This window comes from Ornithodoros turicata, chromosome 3 (assembly GCF_037126465.1).
Source record: "Ornithodoros turicata isolate Travis chromosome 3, ASM3712646v1, whole genome shotgun sequence".
NCBI lineage: Eukaryota > Metazoa > Arthropoda > Arachnida > Ixodida > Argasidae > Ornithodoros > Ornithodoros turicata.
Genome location: NC_088203.1, coordinates 15,770,691 through 15,791,490, shown reverse-complemented (window position 1 = coordinate 15,791,490; position 20,800 = coordinate 15,770,691). Strand labels below are relative to the sequence as shown.

Here is a 20,800-nt window from a genome sequence, read left to right as displayed (position 1 = left end):
GCAGCACGGAGCGGTTCTCGAAAAGCGGCTGGAAACGCTCCGCGGCTCGCGTTTCGCGGCGCCGCGAACGCGAAACGCGTTCAAAAAACGCATGTGTGAATCCAGCTTTAGGGAGTGACGTTTTCTCGTTTCTCCAGAGAGGGAATTACGGCATAATGTCAACATCTGGCGTCTGCTCTTGCCATGCATTCCACTCCACCAGGGTGGGATTTTCGACACCTTGGTTAGTGGTCCACGAAGTACAAAAACGACACTATAGTTTTGAAATCGACAAATCGACGGACACGGATGCGACCGTCCCCTGTAACCACTCTGTCATTGCAGACGGTCCCATGTCCTCCTGCTCCTGGTGGGCATTGTTTTCGTGACTTGCTTGTTCATCAATCTTCATGGGAAAGTCCGCTATTCACCCAACCATGCTTCTTCGTCCACCGCGATACAACGGATACCACCACTGGAAACAGACAAAATTCTTCTTCACACGCCACCACACCACGCAGGTAAATCGTTCTCCATCTTGGATACAACGCGCCATGATGTCAACAACGCGACGCCTTATTGATATTACAGTATCTTGCTACCTACAAAAAGCGCAGTAATACCACGCACTTCGTACACAGAATTCTGGCCCTGACACTGCTTGGAAGGTGCGCTAGCCCAGTCTCTTCTCAATCTCTTTACGCCAGACTACCAACCGTTTCAACACGATGGTACTGGGTTGCAGTCGTTATTCGAAGACAGCACCACTTAAGATCACTGTTTCGTAGATTGGTTCGTTCGAAAAAGAAAAAAAAAATGGAGCAGAGGTTACGAAATTACAAATGTCTAATTTCGAGTTGAAAATCGCACAACCAAGGTGTATTACATTGGCGACGGGTACATCAAAGTAGTGGAAACTGCGCCTATATGTTATTTTCAAGTCGATTGCGTGATTCATATGTAATCATTGTTGTCTTATCCAGTAGTCATGTAGTCCAGTCTTTCTGCCCCATGGCTAAAATAGGCACCAACCATTCTGCAAAAGTCCGGGATCGCTCGCCATGCTCTGTAGCGGGGAACATCATATCGCCGCCTAGAATACTGGAGCGGCCCGCACCGAAGCCTGTTGCCGGTAAGTGGAATTGGAAACTCGTCGTCATCGTGACATTTTTGTTAGATTGGTAGCGGTACAAATGATATGATATGGACACTTGAAAGGCCACGTGTACTCCACTGCTCCCATTCTCATAGAACTTTTTGGGGTGTTACGCTGTGAGCGAAGCAGATTTTCCTCACATGTGGCTTGGTTGACACTGTTTCAGGAGCGTGGACGTTGTACAACATCGGACGGCTGGGTAACCAGATGGGAGGCTATGCCGTTCTCTATGCCATAGCGAAGCTCAACGGCTGGAAAGCCTACGTACATCCGACGATGCATTTCCGATTGTCCCCCTACTTCAAAATCACAATGCCAATCCTTGAAGACGCTGTCGCAAGTATTCCCTGGCGGATATACCAGCTCGAGGACTGCCTATTAGATCGTTACACAGACATCGACTACCCTTACGTCGTGCTCCAAGGGTATCCCAACTCGTGGACCTTCTACCACTACGTACGGAGTGAAATCCTGCAGGAGTTCACCTTCCACCGGCACTTGAAGGACAGCGCCTGGAGGACATTGGACGTGCTAAGAGGAGAGAGAGCTAATCCTACTTATGTCGGTGTGCATGTTCGTCGCACGGATTACGTTCAAATCATAGAGGAGGATTTCAACGGAGTTGTTGCCGACCAGGAGTACTTTAAGAAAGCAATGGCGTACTTCAGGTTACGATACAGTGGTCCGCTATTTGTTGTCGTAAGCGACGATATGGACTGGTGCAGAGAAAACATTGACACTTCTCATGGCGACGTGTATTTTGCTGGCGAAGGTTTATATAGCTCTCCAGGAAGAGATCTCGCACTGCTTGCTCACTGTAACCATACCATTATGACGTATGGGACGTTTGGCTACTGGGCTGGATATTTAGCTGGCGGAGAAGTGGTGTATGTTGACATCTTCACGCTTCCGCACTCGCCGTTGCTGGAGCGCTCCAGGCGGTATGCCAGATATCTGCCGGGTTGGGTCGGCATTGGGGCAAACGTCTCCTCGCTCAGAAGTAGACATCAGAGATGAGCGTCCCGCACAAATCATAAGGAAGCGAAGGAAACCAGTAGATGCAAAGTAGAATCGCACTTTGTACGAAACACGTACAAAGCAAGCCACATTCCAGTCGAGGAATAGAACATGGGCCATTGACGCCGTGCTACTGTCCATGGCTGCGGGTCCTTTATGGAGCTGTAGTTCGTTACAGGGATCATGATGGCTGTTGGGCGCATGCCAGGAGGGTGTAAAGGCAAGTGACCCTTGGAACACGGTGCTCTTCTCTCTAATTTTATTCACTTTAGCCAAATGCGCACACAGGATTGTATTGTAGTTTCTTGTGTGTGTGAGAGAGAGCTTTATTTATAAAAACATGTGAAATACATACATTGGTTTATGGGGAAAAAGCGGCTTGTCCCTATATACGTTCCCAGCAAACCACAAACGTGTATTAGACATACGAGAAAGATCTAAACATCTAAGACATTTGGAATGTCTAGTAGATATCCAGATACATCCACATTCCATTCCATGGATGTTCCGTGGATCGTCGGATGCTCGTCCATAAGTGTATAAATACATGTCCTCTGGATGTACTTGCTGGACATTTGTCACGTCCAGTGGACGTGTTTGCGAGGCATTGTGACGTCTAATATACGTCCAATCGATGTTCCTACTGGATTAACATACGATAATATAGACGTGCGCTTACGAAACGTTGTTTCGACTATCAATTCAATAAGTTTTACGTATAGCGGAAAGCGAATCTATCTTGCGAGAACGTGAGAAATTGGAGAACAAGTAAAAGCAAGTGTTTCCATTTGTTCGCGTCCTGATCTCTGCAAAGTATGTACGTAGCACTCTTCCACCAACACAGGAAACCTGTCAGTTTGACAGCTCCACTCAGTAGGTAACCTCATCATAGACAATAGCCTGAATTCCAAACACAATATTTGTCAGGAAGGAATATCAGAAATGTTAGCGAGCAGTTTGACTCATCGCAGACGTACATATTAATGTTATTATTAATCATTATTACTAATTAATTATTAAGTGTTATGTGTCCAAATAAATTCAGTTGCTAGTTGAACGCCTCCGTGTGTGTTCGTCCCTGTCCCTCCGCGTTCTTAATCATGTTCTGTCCCAACCAACACGCTCTACACCTTCTCGTACATATTAATTGCAGAAACATATCCTCGTCACCGTTACAAACGTTTTCGGCGCCCACTACACTTAACAAACATCCCGCAACTATTGGTATTTTAGTATATGTTCCATCCAGTACGCCAACGGAAACTGAGAAATGCCTAAGCCGTGTCGGGTGGAGTACGGCCACGGCTACGGCATTTGCGCTGTTCATGCACACAAAATAGCTGAAAAGGTAGATTTGCAATCCGGTCTATATATTGTCGTATGTTAATCCGGTAGGAACATCGATAGGACGTATATTAGACGTCGCAATGCCTCACAAGCACGTCTAATGGATGTGACAAATATCCGGCTGTTACATCCAGAGGACATGTATTTATACAGTTATGGATGAGCTTCCGACGATCCATAGTACATCCATTCCACGTTAGCTGGACATATCCGGATGTCTACTAGACATCCAAAATATCCACGGTGTACCATCCTCTGGATGTTCATTAGACGTTTGTGGTTTACTGGGTTATCACACACCCCACCCTGCCCCAGCGAACCACGAATGTCTACTGGGCGTACCAGTAATATCCAGATATCTAAGACCGAGAGGAACGTCTAATCGACATCTATTATATACGTACTGTTAGTACGTATATGTCGATTAGGCGTTCCTCTCGGAACTCTGTACGTACTGTTAGTACGTTGAAAGCGGTGGAAGTCTATGGAACGTGCATTGTACCCATATTCTAGACGTACACTGTACATCCATCTAGCAAGTGTAATGTACGTATAATGGATGGTACAAACTTATGAGACATTGTTCCAACTGCCAATTTCCTGCCGAATCCTGGCAATTTCCGCTTAGCGCTAGAAGCAATTTAAGAACTTGTGACAAAAGGGGAAATAAGTAAAAGCATTAGGTTTTGTTTTCTCGTTTTTTCATCGTTCGCCGTCCTGCTCGATCTGTTGAAGGAGTTTTCGTAGCACTCTCCAACCAACGCAGGAAACCTATCGTTTTTGCACCTCCACACAGCAGGTAATGACATCGTAGACGATAGCCTGAATTACAAACATGATACTTGGGGGAAGAGGTGTCAGAAACGTAAGTTGGTAGCTTGATTCAGTGTAGAAGTATGTAACCGTGCAAACGCATCTTCGTCACCGTTACAAGTCTGTTAGGCCCTCACAACGGGTAGCGAACGTGCTCCAACGATTTGTATGTAAGCTTACGCTTGTCCCATCCTACAGTTGGCAATACGAGGTAGTTCTCTTGCTTGATGACAATACACACCAATACATGTGGGAACATTCACTAAGACTACTGAGGGACATTCGCGTATTTCCTATGGTGGATGGTTCTCTTCGACTATTCAAATAGAGTTGGCACACATCTCCTAAAGACTGCTGAGAAATTCCCATGCAGTTTCCCGGTCTAACAATGAGAGGTGATAGTAATGCATTGCGCTGCAGTTTAGCGGACGATTTAGGCGGACGATCGAAGCTCAAATGTTGCTCGTACGAGAGCAACGAGGTGCCAATAGACGCTGCCGAATTCCGCCGAATAGAGCCCCTGAATTTTGCGGGGTTTGGCATCTCGCGACACCGGCGTTGTTATGATATTGCCCTGAAATTGCTATAGTACGCACCTGATATAACACTGCATATTAGTACTTCGGTAGCTGGGTTTTTAGGAAACTCATAAAAATAATTTAAGCCCGCATTAATTCTAATAGACGTCCTATAGACATCCATGTGCTTTGAACTGACGTCTAATGGATATGACAAACATCCAGTAGTTACGTCAATTAGACGTTCTTAGTAAGAGGTGTGGATGGGTTTTACATGTTGATAGTACGTCCATGCAACATCCAGTGGATCAAAATGAATATCTAGTAGACGTGCATAATATCCAGGACTACCCGTCTTATGGATGTTCATAAGACGTTTCTGGTTCTCTGGGGCACTCCTATACGTATATATGGTACAAGAAGCTTCTCCGTGTTTCCGAGGTTGCAGCGGCCCGAGGTACAGAATGGCCGTGCAGCGTCCACCGCCATAGACCACATGCGCGCTTTGTGCAGCACCCACCACATACGAAAGACCTTTTGTCTCCTGAGTGTACAAATGGCTCGCGCTACTTCTTTTTCGTCATTTCACACGCGACAGGCCTCCGCATTCACCACGTGGTGGTGCAAATTTTGTGCAAAACAGAAGACACGAGATGGCCGACAACCAGGTGAGCGCGCACATCGAACAGCGAATTGTCATGAAGTTTCTTGTGAATGAAGGCGTAAAGTCATCTGAAATTCACAGAAGACTTCAGGCTGAGTATGGTCACGATACACTTAGCCGCAGCAAAGCGTTTGAGTGGCATAGCATTTCACTCCTGAGTCTAAACGCGCATCAAAACAGTGAAAGCATCCGGGCTCGCCAGCTCCCAAGAAGTTCCGAAGCACCCCGTCTGCGGGTAAGGTCATGGCCACAGTTTTCTGGGACAAGACTGGCGTTGTTCATGTTGATTTTCTGCCCAGTGGTACCACCACCAATAGTGCATATTACTGCCAGGTTCTCAAGGATGTGCATAAGGCGCTGATGCAAAAGCTGCCTGGCCTCATCACCAAAGGAGTCCTCCTCCTACAGGACAATGCACGCCCGTATACCGCGCATCTCACGACACGCACCTTACAGGAACTCGGCTGGGAGTTGCTGTCACTTTACCCTTACACTTCAGACCTCGCCCCCAGCGATTTCCATCTCTTCGGGCCAATGAAGGCGTTCCTTGGGACCGCCACTTCAGCAGCGACGGCCAGGTCAAGAATTTCTAAGGTAAGGATTTCTACGCTGCTGGCATACAAGCCCTCGTGAAACGCTGGGACAAGTGCATTAGTGCAGCTGGAGATTACGTTGAAGAATAAAACTAATTTCTCGCCTGTAAGTTCATTTTACTATTGCGAAAAATGAAAAGTCTCGGTTTGACTTGAACGCCCCTCGTAGAACTAAAGTAGTAATAGGTGGTTAGATGTATCATCATCAATCAGGAGAGCTACCTATGGAGTGTGTAGTGTCATCAAGTAAGGAACCTGCCTACGAAGACATGCCTTTATACATGAAATGGAACTCTTGCATAGAACTACTCCACCCGAAGGTGGATTGTTGTGCATACCCGCCAGACCATACGAACAGTCCAGACCTCAGGAAGGGTCGCTTCGGAGGCTAGTACGGTCCTAGCTCGGTGGCTGGAACATAATCCCCCACTCACATTGAACATAGCGAAAACGACGTGTGGATGACAGCCACCGATGAGAACGCTCGAGAGTACCATAAAGGCTCTGCTCACGTTCAAGGTGCTCACGAAGACCAGCACGAATGACTTGATGGCGCCCTGCGCTCCCGGAGACTGCGCCACCGAACGCTAAGCAGTACCGATTAATCCACACTTGGGAGTTACATTGTCACGAGCAAAGCGAACTGCTTCTGTTCGCTACGTCTCTTCAAAATTGGTCGGCTAAATTCATTAAACAGCACTGTCTGTGTCATGGAAGCGGACATCCCACACCAGCTCCTACATTGTCAGCAGCATCCTTAACCATAGGGACACCCTTCGTTGCAGCCTGCTCCAGATTGGCTGTAACGACTTTTCGTTGGCCTCTCTCCTCGGTTTTCTCCGAGTCTCAGGACTGCATGTGACGTTGTTCGAGTGTCTCTTTTTTCTTCTTTCTTTCTTTCCTTTTCCTTCTTTTTCTTCAGCCGGCTCTTTGCATGGCTGACTTTTCCTTTCTTTTTTTTTCTTAGTAAACATATCCCCCTTCCCCCCCGGTGAGACAACTGCCACTGGAGACTGGCTCGCCGACCATCCAACCAACAGGCTGTGATCCTCCACCAGCCACACATAGAGGGACCCTGAGAAACGGCTCGTCCCCTGGGAGCTCTGTTAATTTCACAAAGTGCCGTATATGAGCCTCTTACGTCCCAAAGCGTCCCCACCAGGGAACGCACTCCCTATACGGCGAACTGCGTTTATGCTCTCCAAAGATGCGGGGGAGGTACCTCTGCACGCGGTCTGGCCTCCGCGGCGTCAGAAAAGAACCCAACGGAGTGCACTAAAAATAATTTTCTAAGGCACACGCGGGGTGCTCCGGCGAATGCAAGACTGTAAAGATTGTACGCAACTGCAGTGCGATGCATTTCGCCGCGACAGAAGGCACACCGAGACCGCCCGCGTCACGTACATCCTGAACCCGACTTACAGGAAACGAAACGCTAGACGGGTTATAGCTGAAAGAATAACAGAATCTGGCGCACACACAACACTCCAAAAACCACATGCTACTGAAATACCACGAAGCAGGCAATCGGGCACGATCAGTAATCGGCAAGCCAACAGCCTTAAGTTGCCGTAGTAATATAGAGCAGCGTCCAAATATCCGCATCCAGTTGTCTTTGGCCACACCTCTGGCGTTGATGATGACACCAAGAACTTTGAGCTCCGACTTCACTGGACCGGAAAGGGGGCATCATTTGAAGGTCGGTCAAAACAGTCTCTAAGTACCTCTCCCGGCGTAAAACTACTGAAATGTCGTGGGCATAGACGAAAACAAGTGAGGGGCACGTGCCCGGTCAGGTGTGTGTAGTCATCAAGCAGGAGAGCTACCTATGGAGGTAATCCCTTTTGGACAGACACTAACTTCACGTTACAATCCTACAAGCTAGACAACAACACTCTCTCGGAGAGTTTGCTTTTCGTACTGACCATACCAAGCGAACAATCCAGATACGGGAGGGTCGCTGCGGAGGGCAGTACAGTCCTAGCGAGCTGGCTAGAACATGATTTGGCACTGTCCCTAAACGTGGCGAAAAAAACGAGTACACGTCAGCCAGCGGCGAGAGCACCCCACAAGACCGTTCAGTGCTTCCTCACGGACAATGTGGCTACGAAGCCACGCCCTGACAGCCTGAAATATAGCCGCGTCTCGGAAAAATCTCCCATCCAAGCCGCGTCTCCGATCCAAAATTGTGCCGAGTGCGCGGAACTGTAACGTGGTGGAACTGTACGGTGGATACGCTGAGTGCGCGGAACAGGCAACGGTTCTAGGAACTGTATGGTGGCCTAGGCGACAGTCGACAGCTGCCTGAAACAGTGCTCTGAGGTTTCACACGTCCCGCAAGACGGGCAACCGTCAGAGCGAGAGACGTGAAATCGCGTGTAATCGCTCGCGGAGAGGAAGAACGTTGTGGGCAAGCGTCCACTGAAGAGTGGCACGGCGGGCGTCTAGCGGGCGGTCAGGTGTTTCCTACATGAATCTATGTCTCGGGTCCGAAGTTGTTGGGGCATGTTGAGAGGCCTACCTTCCCTGAAGTAGGCAGTCACAGCCCTGGACTGGTACGTTGGAGACGACACCGAAGAATGAGTCAGGGACACGGGGAAAGTTTGACAAGATTGTTTCATGTGTCTTATGCTGGGTCGTCCGGCAGCGCAGGTAACAGTACAATAGCATTCGAAGCTATGTCTTTCCAGTGGAAAAATAAGAGAAGACAAAACGTACGACGGTCAAGTTGACGCGACACCCGGTAACCAGACAACTGGTATAGAGACAATAGCGAGTGTTAGCAGACCGCTGATAACGTCGTCGTTAACTTACAGAGGGCGCGTCTCTCACTAATTTAGTGCCATTTCTGTGAAGTGCACTCCAACCGAGCGAATGTCACTTTCATCATACGTGTTTGCGACACAGCTTATGTAAGTGTCACTTATGCGATCATGGCAATCACGATAGATAAGAATAAACTGCGGTAAAAAAGTTTAGGTGTGCGCCACAATACCTTCCTGAGAATGTTTTTCTTTAATTTAGAAACACCTCCTGCAAATATTCTTCCAAATATTAAACAGATTGGCCTCAAGCGTGTGTCAAAGCAAAAATGACCGCCGCCGGATCGCCGAGGCCGCGAACTTGTCGCAGGTCGTTAACCAGAGCAATGGCATGTTTTTTCGGCAAAATGTCCCACTGGGCTAAAATAAAGTCAACACGCTGTTGAAAATACTTGTTTAAAAATATCTGGACCCCTCATTTTTTTTTCAATACTTTTACCTGTACCACAAAGCCTGCCGTCGAGGCTACACCCTCAGTCAGTCGAAGACAAGTGAAGTGAGTTTGGGTGGTTTGGGGAACTCACTAAATCGTTAGTGCACTTTCTGCCAAGTGTCACTAAAATATGTCGTGTGGCAGCACACGAATGACATTAAGTGCAAGTGTCGTTCCTGGAAAGTGACACTAAATTAGTCCGTCTAGCCACTGGTCACAACAGCATGTTTCAATGGGTCCCTGACCACATAGACCTGTATAAAAACACCAGAGCAGACGCAGTAGCGAGACGCGCTTGATCTGATGAAACTTCGGCCCTGGCGCGTCTGCCGCTTACAGCCTCAACATGCCGTCAACATATTCGCCGGCAGTTCTATCGACCCATTGATGGACTTTATCGTCGCTTGCCACCGCAGTGGAAAAGGAGAATCCCTTTTCCACAGCGTGTGATTCAATGTTGCCCGTACACCCCGATCGCTTCTATTCAAAATGGCTCGGACAAATTCCCCAAACTGCACTGTCTATGGCGTGGAAAGCTGACATTCCACACCAACTCCTGTACTGCCAGTAGCACCTTCCCCAAAGGAACACCTTCCGTTGCCGTCTGATCAGGATTCGATGTAACTTTTCTTTGGCCACTCTCCTTGGCTCCGTCCTACGCCCCAACCAGTGGTCTGTCTCTCCCGCTCTTCTTTCTGGTCTTTTCCATTCTTTCCTTCTTTTCCGTTTTCGTTTTCCTTTTTCCATGGAAAAGCAAGCCGACGCTTTGTCTAGCTAACCTTTCCTTTGCTTTGTTCTTAATAAAAATATCTCCCACCACCCACATTAGAATCCATTGCGTTCTTGTGGTCAGCATATTGTACCAGGGATTCGGTTACCTTGCAAGTGTGACACGTTTTTGGAAGAGTATGTGGTGTCACATGTTTGAACGTGACGTGCACGACAGCAGTCGCCAAACGAAAACACGGGGAAACACTTAACCGCGAGTGCTGTGGAAACGACTGCGCTGCTGTTTGATTCATAAGAAAAGAAGAATTAAAATTGTTGTGCATGTCCGATGGGAAACACTTAGTTATCGCCTTATCAAGGAGCTTTAGAGAATCGTAAGCACCCTCCGATTCTGTATCGCTGTATTCAATCTGATATCAGCAATGTGACGTCAGCCAATCAAAACGCACCAGGCAATTGGCTTATGCTTTCGGACACGTTATTGTGGAAATTCTAAGTTTTCCTAGGACTCCCTATTGTATCCACCATGCGAACTCCGCGAGCGCAGAGGGTGCCACAGCCACCTTATTTCACGAGGAAACCATCCTACAGTTATCGCTTATCAACAGCAGACAAGTCACTCGAGAACAAACACCCTCAGTTTTTATCCCCATTGTTGGTGTCCCGGAAGGACACATCACTAAAGGCATATGTCTTCAACATCACTTCAGGTAAGCAGTAAAAATTTGCAACAATAAGTCCCAGTAAGCAGTTGTAAAATACATCCGAAATACACCATCCTCAATAACTCGCCCTGAAGTCTCATGCACTGTACGAATACATTGTAGCCAGTAAACACACGGCGCTAGATGCACATTCGAAGCTTACCTCCATCATCCAACTATGTATGGTGGCTGCGATTAATGGCGAGATGGTCGCCTCCATCGTGTACACCAAGATACCGAAATATAGGTGCAGACATTTCAGCTCTACTGCTCTTCGCCGCACAACCAGGAACATTCAGCACAAGAGGAAACATCTACTTTACTTCAACGACAGATTATAATTTTATGCCACGTTCAACAGCGTCGACTGTTGCATTCATAACGCAAACCGTCGGCTCTTCGTACATGTAATTCTTAATGCGATAGCAGTGGCCGAAACCTTGCGTGTAGCCGGTAGTGCAGAAATCAAGTACGTCAGCGAGTTGAAGGTCGAATACCACCCATCCACCGCGGTGCCCGTACTCCGTGTAAGCCTTGCACATCTGAAATTTAATAATACAACTCACTGTCATATTGCACGATTGAAATATGTCAGTCGCCGAAAAAGAGCCAGGCAACAGCAGGAACCTGCAGCTCTTTATTAGCGGTCAAAGGCGTTGATAACTATATACGCTGTATCGATGACACATACAAACGGGACAAGTACTCACTTTTCAATCTTATAGGTTTTCTCAAAAACACACAGACACACACACAGGGCGAGGCTGCGAAATCTGGTGAACATGAATGAATGTAACTGAATTATGAGGCTGGTACACACAAACACAACACATGCCTCAAAGTGACGAATTTTTTTTTTTTCCCTGAGTGCCATGTTTCAATCTCCCATGTTCCTTGGCACATTGAGGCGTATGTTTTGTTTGCCAGGCTGTGCGTTCGAGCCTGAAGCAGGTACGTTCCTTCATGTCCACCAGATCCCGCTGCGTCGTCTGATGTAAGCTGCCTTAAAACTAGTCCGCGCTATTGAGTTTCAATGCGTCCGTCAGCGCTGCGTCAGTCTACGAACCGACGCAAGCCCACTCGAATGCGACGGACGCACAGGTTCGCAGAGCTCAAATTTTTGTTCGGAGCGACTCAAGAAATGCCTGTCGTTGCCCCGGTAACCGTGCCGCCGCGCGCTGTTACATCCTTTCACTTTACTTCATGTAGTCGGCTGTGAGCTGTTTCCCGTAACGCAGCATCGCAAAAGTATGGACGTGAATTGGAAACCCACGCGTCCGTCACACAGAAACGCCGACGGACGGACGTATTGAAACGCAATAGTGCGGACCAGGCTTTAGCTGTCAATGCTGACGCACTTACTTTCATAGACATGGTTCCCCAGGAGTCGTAACCACCGACCCACATAGGATAGGATGATCTGACGACTCGCGTTAGCCTCAAGTAGTCCAGGTTGTCTTGCGATCCGTCGCCGCGGTAAGCTTTGTACCGGTCATGGGTACTGTTCACGCAAGTCTGAAAGACGCTCTCCGTTGAGATGCTGGAAATGCTATACGGGGCCAAATACTTACGTAGCTCACGACGTCGTAGATCCCAGTCTCGTTACAGACGCGCGAGTCGCCCAGCTCGAGGTACTTCCGTTTCTCTGTAGTCGTTTTTGGCATTTGCGCCTCCGTGTAGGATGACCACCGCCCGTGAACAGAGAGGGACAACAGCTGAGTCACGTTGGCCGGTATCTTCAGGCCTTTGCGAAAGTTCAGCGAATCCTCCTGAAACACGCGACAATAGACAAGGTATCCTCGCTAACTGTGCACAGCATTTTATAAGATACTGCAATGCCTTCTTTTTATTGCAGCAGATGTCGATATATTCTAGTGTATACAAAGTGGACCAGCTTATGGCCGCACTAGTCAACCTCGAAGAACATTGAACTCGTTAATTTTTACTAGTGAAAGATAGAAGTTCGTTGCAATGAGAAAGTTTCATCCTTCTGGGGCGCTGATGCCGTTCCCGCTGTGAGATAAAGGAGGATGAGTGAATATAGCACTAGGATATGGTTGCTGCAAAACAGCAAAAAGGCCCTTTCTGTTGCAAAAGGAAGCGTATGACGTCTTTTGTCAACGTGCGGTAGAGAGAGCTGAAGGTCTGTACCGGCCGAACAGAACAGGAAGAAACTTATACTGAAATGAAATATCCATCGGCCGCACCTTTAGTTTTGGGCACAGTATGGATGGTGTCAGTGCAAGAAAAATTTGAAGTCACGTACGAATGTCGGCTGGTCGAACATTATGGCACGAGTCCACAAAGATGGCCCCGTAGACCTGCACCTGTTTTCTTTATAATGTGTCCGGAGGTAAGTGGTGAGGAACAGAACTCCGTCGGGCATCACTTCACTGCGAGGAAAAACAAGTACCTGAGTTGGAGGCATTTCTAGAGGCCTAGCGCCCTATTCTTAAAGGGGCACTGCAAAGACTTCTCCTCGGCCCATTAAGATTACTTTGAGAGCAATACAAAAGGAACGGGATTCATCGATTGAATCGTTTGTGATCTTTGATTACATTAAATACTGAATACTGAATGATCAATAGAACGAAAAAGAAAACGCAATCTACACTTTCCTTCTTCAGAAGGTCGACAATGCGACAATGTCTCGCATTGGCATTCCGCAACGATCTGCAGTAATTGTTTGAGAAATCGTTTGAGGAGAGCAATGGGTGCCCGCTCGGTGTCGGCTTCCACGAAAAGGAGAGAAGAGGGAAAGCGCAAACTGTGGTTTCAAGGTAACGCCGTCCTTCACCTCGCGCAGAGAAATCCTTGCACATGAGTGCCCCTTTGAAACGAGCTTCGACTCTGTATTCCACTCGAAGTGCTCCTCGAGGCTGGTTTTGCGATTCTAAGTCGAGCCTAAGGATCGTTTAAGAATACGGACCCTAAGCTCCCGCAGGCGTTCTATGACACTCAATTAGATATCTTTTAGGAAAGCCACTCACTCTATGATACGTTGGAAGTGAACCCACATCTTCGTAGTAGCAGTGTCGTCACTGATATTGTGTGCTAGCGGTGAAACGCCCACAAACAAGTAGCCGAAACCTGCACTATCTCCTTTGGCTTCTGTCTGAATAGCCTTTATCGTCTGCACAATGAAAAGAAACGTTCGCCGTTGAAATAATTCAGTTGACCATAATTACAATTCGTGGCTTACTTAGAGAGATCACCATGGTCATGAGCGACACCACATTGGTCGGTCTGCAGAATAATTTTACGCGCCTGATGCTTTTACGCACACCGAAGGCGCAAGGCGCATCGTTACTTAACGTCCCTCGCGGATCTAAACAACTTGTACCCTCTTACCAAGTTGCTCCCGTTCTCGGCAAGCATCGAACATGTAACCTTGAGATCTGCTGGCGGACACGCTGCAAACCAGTAGACCTTTCTAGAAAAGCAAGCACCATTTGTGGCACGCAAGGGCTCATGGGAACTTAGAGCTTGACAGAGCATGACGAGACTACCACGGGCGGAGGTAGAAGAACAACAACATTCCCGGTGTGAGCTCAGCTGCAGCGTCAGCCTGGGTAAACCATAACTATGGTGGAGTTCACCATACCATAACCGAAGTACACGACGGAGCAGTATCCCTCAAAGTTCCCATGCTGCTTTGCGCGCACCTTTCTAAAACCTTCTATAGACAGTTTGCAAACCTCAGCGCCCTCTTGTAGCGCGCACGGTAATCTCCAGATTTTCGCCATGTTTGAGGCGCGACACGTGTCATGCCTCACACATGTGCTGTTCCAGTATGTTATTCACGTGCTGAGAGGAGGCGTATACGAGGTAATTCAAACCAGGTGAGAGTGCTTCAAATACCTGTATTCCTTACTTCACTGGCGGAGCACAGACATTGCTCTGCTGTCATTGCACTGCTTTGTCAACTCACCCCAGGAGATATTTAGACAGTTTAGTAGAGCACATTTGAGAACTATGTTAGTGTTCTGTGTACAGAAGAAATATTTTGTGCAAAACGGCTACTATCGATGGTGAATTGTCGCAAAACTATCGTACGTTTCTCGTATCGATGTATACTACCGATAGTTCTCCCATGACTACTACGAGTTTAGGTAGTTTCCTCTCAGACTTCTGCTTCTTGGGTGCGAAGGCTAATAGTACCGGAAAGTCATAGAGAATCCATCGTCCACTCGGCACGTTTGGGACAATATCACCCCTTTGCTCTCTCAACACTGAACTCGCCTTCAGTCTTGAGGGCTAGCCTAGAAGCCATTTCTGTCTCATAGAACTGTGGATGGTAACTGTAAAATATATATTATGCGACGTGTTAGCACAAGTTTGAAGTGTCCTCACACTAAACGATTCAAACAGAGCGAGTGCAGGGTCTGAGGCGAATATCTGAGGGTCAGTACCTGTCTGGTAAACAGTCATATGAAATCCCGTGCAACCTAACGTGACAGTTGTGTAGGATGCTCAAACGAAAACTCAGATTCACAGAGCTGAGAACATCACGTTCCATACCAATGCGTAACAGTCAACTTACAGTGGGTTTCATGTCAAATGCGGTCGTATTAAGCGTTTAGTTTGTAATACCAAATTATTCTGCTGTATGGAGTGCACAAACTATAGTTCTCATGTGGGATGTACTAAACTGACTAAATTTATGCCGGGATGGGATAACAAAACAGCGTTGCGCTAGGTTAACGCGCACACCATCTCGGTGCAATCAGTAATCACCGTGCTCACTGCTTTCGACACAGTCAGCAACACAATCTTTTGAAACATTCTTACTTGATTTGCATTCCCTTTTGAACCCTTCCCGTCACCACGCAAATAACAGTACTAGAACTACTGGAACACTAAGTGTGTGTTCCAGAGTATTACTGTTCTTACTTAAAAGGGCACTAAAATGCAAAAGCAAGTTCACTGCAAATTACGTTACACGCTATGTTAATATCGTACTTGTTATCGTAATTCAAAACCTTGATTCCGTTACGAAGCTATCATCAAAACTATAGCGGACTCTTTTGTGCTTCTGAGCTAAGCAGAGAACGACGTTTCAGCTCGTGCATCGGTGCTTTTAGTCCAAGATGCGCGTGAAGCAGTCCCGGTGAAAAACAAGTGCGCGTTGCGAAGCGGTCTCGCAACGCTGTCTGAAGGACGTGAAGATATTGCTGTCAGTGGAAAATTCACGGGCTGCAATTCAGTGAATCGCGATTGAAAAATGCAGCAGTGCGCATCATGCCGCGCATATGCGGAACACTACGTTGGGGCTGTTCCATTCCACACACTCACGGTAGCTGCTTCTGTTGTCTCATTGGATGCCGCCAAAGATGGCTTTGTTTTATTTGCGGTTTTCTTCTAAACGGTAGCGTTGTGTGAACTAATTTTGTTAGAACTGTACTAATTGAAACACACACTTTCATTGGAGAGCAAGTTGCTTTTGCACTTTAGTGCCCCTTTAAGCTGTTTGAGGATATAGCACGGACCGTTCCATCATGTATTCAATGACCGTTATGCATGTATTCACACTCTGTGACCAACGCATACCTGTAGAAACCCTATCACGTCTTTCACTGCATCCTCGGTTGTATCAACATAGATGTCAACATCGAAGGTGCTGTAGTCTTGGACACCCTGCTTGTACAAGGAGGCTAGGGCTGTTTTTCCAGACGGTTCTTTCAGTTGAGAGATAGCTGCGTCTCGGATCCTGGGTGCAACGTGCAAAACATTAGAGCGAAACTATGCCAAAAAGGCACTACGATGCTTACTCCTGCCTGATGTCAATGCCGAGATGTGTCTTGCCGAACTCGGGTATAAGTTCCGTGAATTTCTTTAGTTCGTCGCCCGGCTCTGACGTGAATGGAACAGTGGTCGGCCTGTACATCAGGAAGTCGCAAAGGCCATCTGGGATACTTGGCAGTGAGACGTCAGCGGTCGGGTTCGCAGTACAGACGAACACTTTGGCGTTGAGAACTGCCGGAACGACAGTTGCAGGTCAGTATCTCTGCTCTCAATGACTCGTGATCAGATTATCGTTCTCATCACAACTACACGACTCGTCACAGCACAGTAGCGTTACCGCTTGAGGCAAGTTGACTCTCCTCACTGCAGTCACTGCGGTGCTGTAGAAGAGCCCATTCTTTTCCGTTGCCCACACTACCAACCTTCCCGAACCGTACTCTCCGGATCCCTGAACGAGCTAGACTCTCGCCCCCTCCCCCCTCTCTCACAAAATTGCTCGGTTGAGTTGCCACATCCAGCCCACCCAACGCTCTGCACTCAAAGTTCTCTTCACCTTTCTCGATGCCATAGGACTTGCGTCCTGATTGTGAAGGTGAAGATCTTGTAATAAAGTTGTTGTGTTGTTCATCACAACTGATTCAGAAAACTGTGGTGTGTAACGCTAACTATACCGTGACACATTGCTAGGCCAGACATTGTAAAAATACAACTTCGCCGCAACGCACGTTCAGGGTCAACGGTACTTCGTGTTAAAATCCGTGCCTCCTGATTTGCTGAGGACAAGGCGGACAAGGACCTGCAGGACAAAACATCACTTTGCAGCAGCAGGGCATCACTTTGAAGTCCTCAACTCCCCTCTCCCACTCTTTTTTTGCTTTAGTCGTGACGATGCCCACTTGAGTGCGGCCAACAACGGCACAAGCTACCTGGCCCTAGGCCAAATATGTTCAAATAAAAAATTACTATTAAAAAAAACATTTTCTTCAGCAAGATGTGTCTGTGGAGTGCTCAATCACGATTGCCTAGCTAACTCATGCGACCACAATTTTCATCACTCCCCTAATGCAGGACTGATTTAGGGGAATTCTATTTGATTCCACCAATTTCATGATTATCATGTATATGTTTATCAAGTACACCTCAATGATCAGCCATGACAATTCAAGCGTATGCTTACTTGGTTTAACAGTTGTGGTCGTCGTAGATGTCGTTGTTGTGGTCGTCGTTGACGTCGTTGTCTCGGGCGTTGCTGTGTCCGACGTCAACGTAGTGCTTACGGGCATCAACGTCGTTACCTCCATCGTCGTAGTTACTTCAGCCACCGCTCCTTCCGGTAGAACGTATTGGCTTTCGTCTTCACCTTGTATTTCAGACATTGACGAGTCGTAATCTGAGCCTTCGCCCTCCCCTGTCGACTTCGCGACTGCGAGAAATCAACGTGACCAAGGCTGTAGTTCAGACAACTCCGTGACAGACACTATTCCGTGGCGTCAGCAGATGCTTTACACAAAACAGGGTCATTATTAAAGGTGTGCCCCGGTGTGGTTATATGTGCGGATATCTTAACGATATCCTCGGACGGGGATACAAATGTGTTTTTGAAACCCGCGCGCCTCTGCGGCACACGTGTCTTTCCGCATTTGATCCGCAGTGACGCCAGCACGAGCCTGTCCCAGAGCGAGACCACGAATTCTTCTCTGCATTTACTAAGCAAAAATATTATACCTTGCCCCGAGCAGAAGCTCCATTCGTTCTATTATGTTTCCGTACCTGCTGAATTTATACGATTTTTTAAAATCATTTTTGTTTGTTTGTGTGTTTGTTTGTAAGGAAAAAGCGAATGTTTTTAAAATCGCCTATTACCTATAACTCAATAAATAACTCATTCATAAGGAGATTTCGAGCAAAAAGTGAGATAGCAGAATGGCAGACAATCCTCGTTGAAAGCCGTTCCATGTTCAGAAAAATCCTGAAACGCGCACGTGCGTTGAAATATTCATTGCCGAATATTGATATGCAATTGAACCGAAAGCGAACACGCGGCGACCGGGAGCGCAAGGAACACTGCACGTCGTCAGAGGGCCTGCTTTGGAGAAACGAAGGCGATTAGGGTACGCGCTGATCTGCTGGCCAGATTAACCCCTCCTGGCCCAGATAAGCCTCTGTGTGCGGTGTGCTGCGCTTCTGAGGCGCGCTGTGTTTGTTTCGGTTCATTTGCATAGCGAACGTCAGCGATGGATATTTCACGGGGCACGCGCTTGTTTCGGGATTTTCAGAGAGGATTCTGCCTCCCATTCTGCTATCTCGCTGCTGTAGCAATTCCCTAATTGGAGAATTAATCAATGAATTCAGGTAATTAGTCATCTTTTAATTACATACTTTTTAAGATGTCGGACTGGCCGCAATTGAGCATTGCGCACTCTCCGGCGCATAACGGGCAGCCCCTAACTGGAATGCGAATGCCGAAACGCGCTCCCCCTGGCTCTTCTCGCGTTTCGCAAGAGCCGTCTATGAGGAGAGTTTGGCCATTCTTTGATCTCTTGCAGCCCGGAGATGGGGAGCCGCCGATCAGAGCCGTCATCGCTCCGCCCACTTGGCTGTGATCAAAGGCGAGCCGCGGCGGCGCAGGGGGATTTCAAGGATGTCCTTCTGCTCTAAAATGGCGGGACGGGAGGTTTCAAGGTGATAGATCTGATCCAAAATGGTGCCACTCGCTTTGGCGCCGCCCATCGTGTGACGTCAAATGATGCGGTTTGAGACAGGCTCGTCCCAATGGCCAAACTCTCCTAATAAAGGGCTCTAGTTTCGCCGTTCGGAGCGGAACTCTGCTGAAGTTAACCCTGCTTCCAGCTGTACATAGAGCTGCACTTAACTCTCGGTTTCCTCAGAATCGTGACTTGCTACATGCCGTATACTCGTTTCGTCAGATCAATAGTAATTTTGGCGCTACCGACAATACGAACCACTGCCCTCGTGCGACATAGCTGCTGTCATTTGTCTCGCTAATATGTGCCCTCTCCACTTCCCCTTGTTCTGCCCCACGCAAACTGGCGGGTCAAAACATATCGCATCACAGAGGAAACGCTGTGCCACTCCTCCGCCAATGAAACACTGTGGCTGCTGAGCTGTTTCTGCCAGTGGAAAAATTTTTGCACCGTTCAAGAGCAAAACATTTATCCGGCTTTGTCATTGTGCAGTTCTCATAATGAAGGTAATCTGATTCGAAGATCCGGGTCTCCTGTGATCATTCAAGTCATCGTAGTCGCAGCCGAGAAAGCGAGTCAGTCAGTCACTTGTTTTGGTCTAAGCTAGCGCCGTAGTCAGCGCCAGATCAGTTCGTCTGATGCACAGCTGTGATCATTGAACACAATGCAGCAGCTTGAGGCACAATTCGGCTCCTCGCCAAGCCATGTGCAAGTCTCATCAGCTGTGGCATCGTGAACAGATGCAAATAGTAGAAGGGTGACCGTTTTGTGCAGTGCATGAATTCACACTCCCGTCCCTCGACAACCCCCACCACTCAGCTCCGAAACTCACCTGCGGCCGCAAGCAATGCGATTGCTATTAGAAGCGCGCCTGAGGCCAACGCAATTAGGACCACCGTGCTCCTCTTTCTGCAAAAAAAGAAAAAAAGAAAAGAAAAAGATCATTTTTGACGCACGTACCGGAGATCGTGCCAACGGACATGTCATGGACGGCATTGCAGTGTCTCGAAGGCGTTACTTGCAGCTTGCAGCATGATCAGCTGTACAACATAGCCGTTGTGGGAGCCATTTCTGCCATCTACGGGCATTTCTAGCCTGGGCTAGGCGCCGTGTGTACAAACGCAGCATCAAAGCCTGCTCGCACTACATGCTACACTCTGATATGACTCTAAAGCAGTGTGGTGAAATCAAATGTGGTGAATGAAACACGATGAATGAAACAGGTTTCGTTTGCTCATTTAATATCAGGAATGTATGAAACTTACGTTTTCCCTGTAACAGCAGAGCGTCATTGTTAGTAATGCACATAATAGACATGTACTACGCGGTTAGACTGATTCGTTTTCGGGTTGTGACACCTGCATTTCGAAGGGGGGGGGGGAGTGAAAATTGGGCGATATTTGCACGCACAAATAAGCAAATAACTCGGATTTTTGCTCACACATTTCGTATGTCATTGTCGATTTTCGGGTGAAACCCAAGCCGTCTGTTTCGAGTCACCATTCTGATATTTGGAGCAAAAATAAAAGTTTCGACTGTTCTGTGATTTACGAGATGCAAATTCTGCCAGTGTAG

General features: G+C 47.6%; 2 protein-coding genes across 2 annotated transcripts; one reads left to right on the top strand and one right to left on the bottom strand.

Moving 5' to 3' along the window:
• Positions 1–328: 328 nt before the first annotated feature.
• Positions 329–2,366, top strand: LOC135389950 (galactoside alpha-(1,2)-fucosyltransferase 2-like). The gene is made up of 3 exons (XM_064619989.1): positions 329–500; positions 1,004–1,111; positions 1,302–2,366. Exon 3 carries the CDS (start codon positions 1,343–1,345, stop codon positions 2,150–2,152), a length of 810 nt encoding a protein of 269 aa, XP_064476059.1. The 5' UTR covers positions 329–500; positions 1,004–1,111; positions 1,302–1,342; the 3' UTR covers positions 2,153–2,366.
• Positions 2,367–11,078: 8,712 nt separating this feature from the next.
• On the bottom strand, positions 11,079–20,164 carry LOC135389949 (uncharacterized). The gene is made up of 9 exons (XM_064619988.1): positions 20,058–20,164; positions 17,698–17,943; positions 16,547–16,751; positions 16,326–16,485; positions 13,766–13,908; positions 13,042–13,168; positions 12,347–12,544; positions 12,138–12,290; positions 11,079–11,317 (listed from the first exon to the last, which is right to left on the bottom strand). The coding sequence occupies exons 2-9, from the start codon at positions 17,894–17,896 to the stop codon at positions 11,111–11,113; spliced, it is 1,392 nt and encodes a 463-aa protein (XP_064476058.1). The 5' UTR covers positions 17,897–17,943; positions 20,058–20,164; the 3' UTR covers positions 11,079–11,110.
• Between the last annotated feature and the right edge of the window lie 636 nt (positions 20,165–20,800).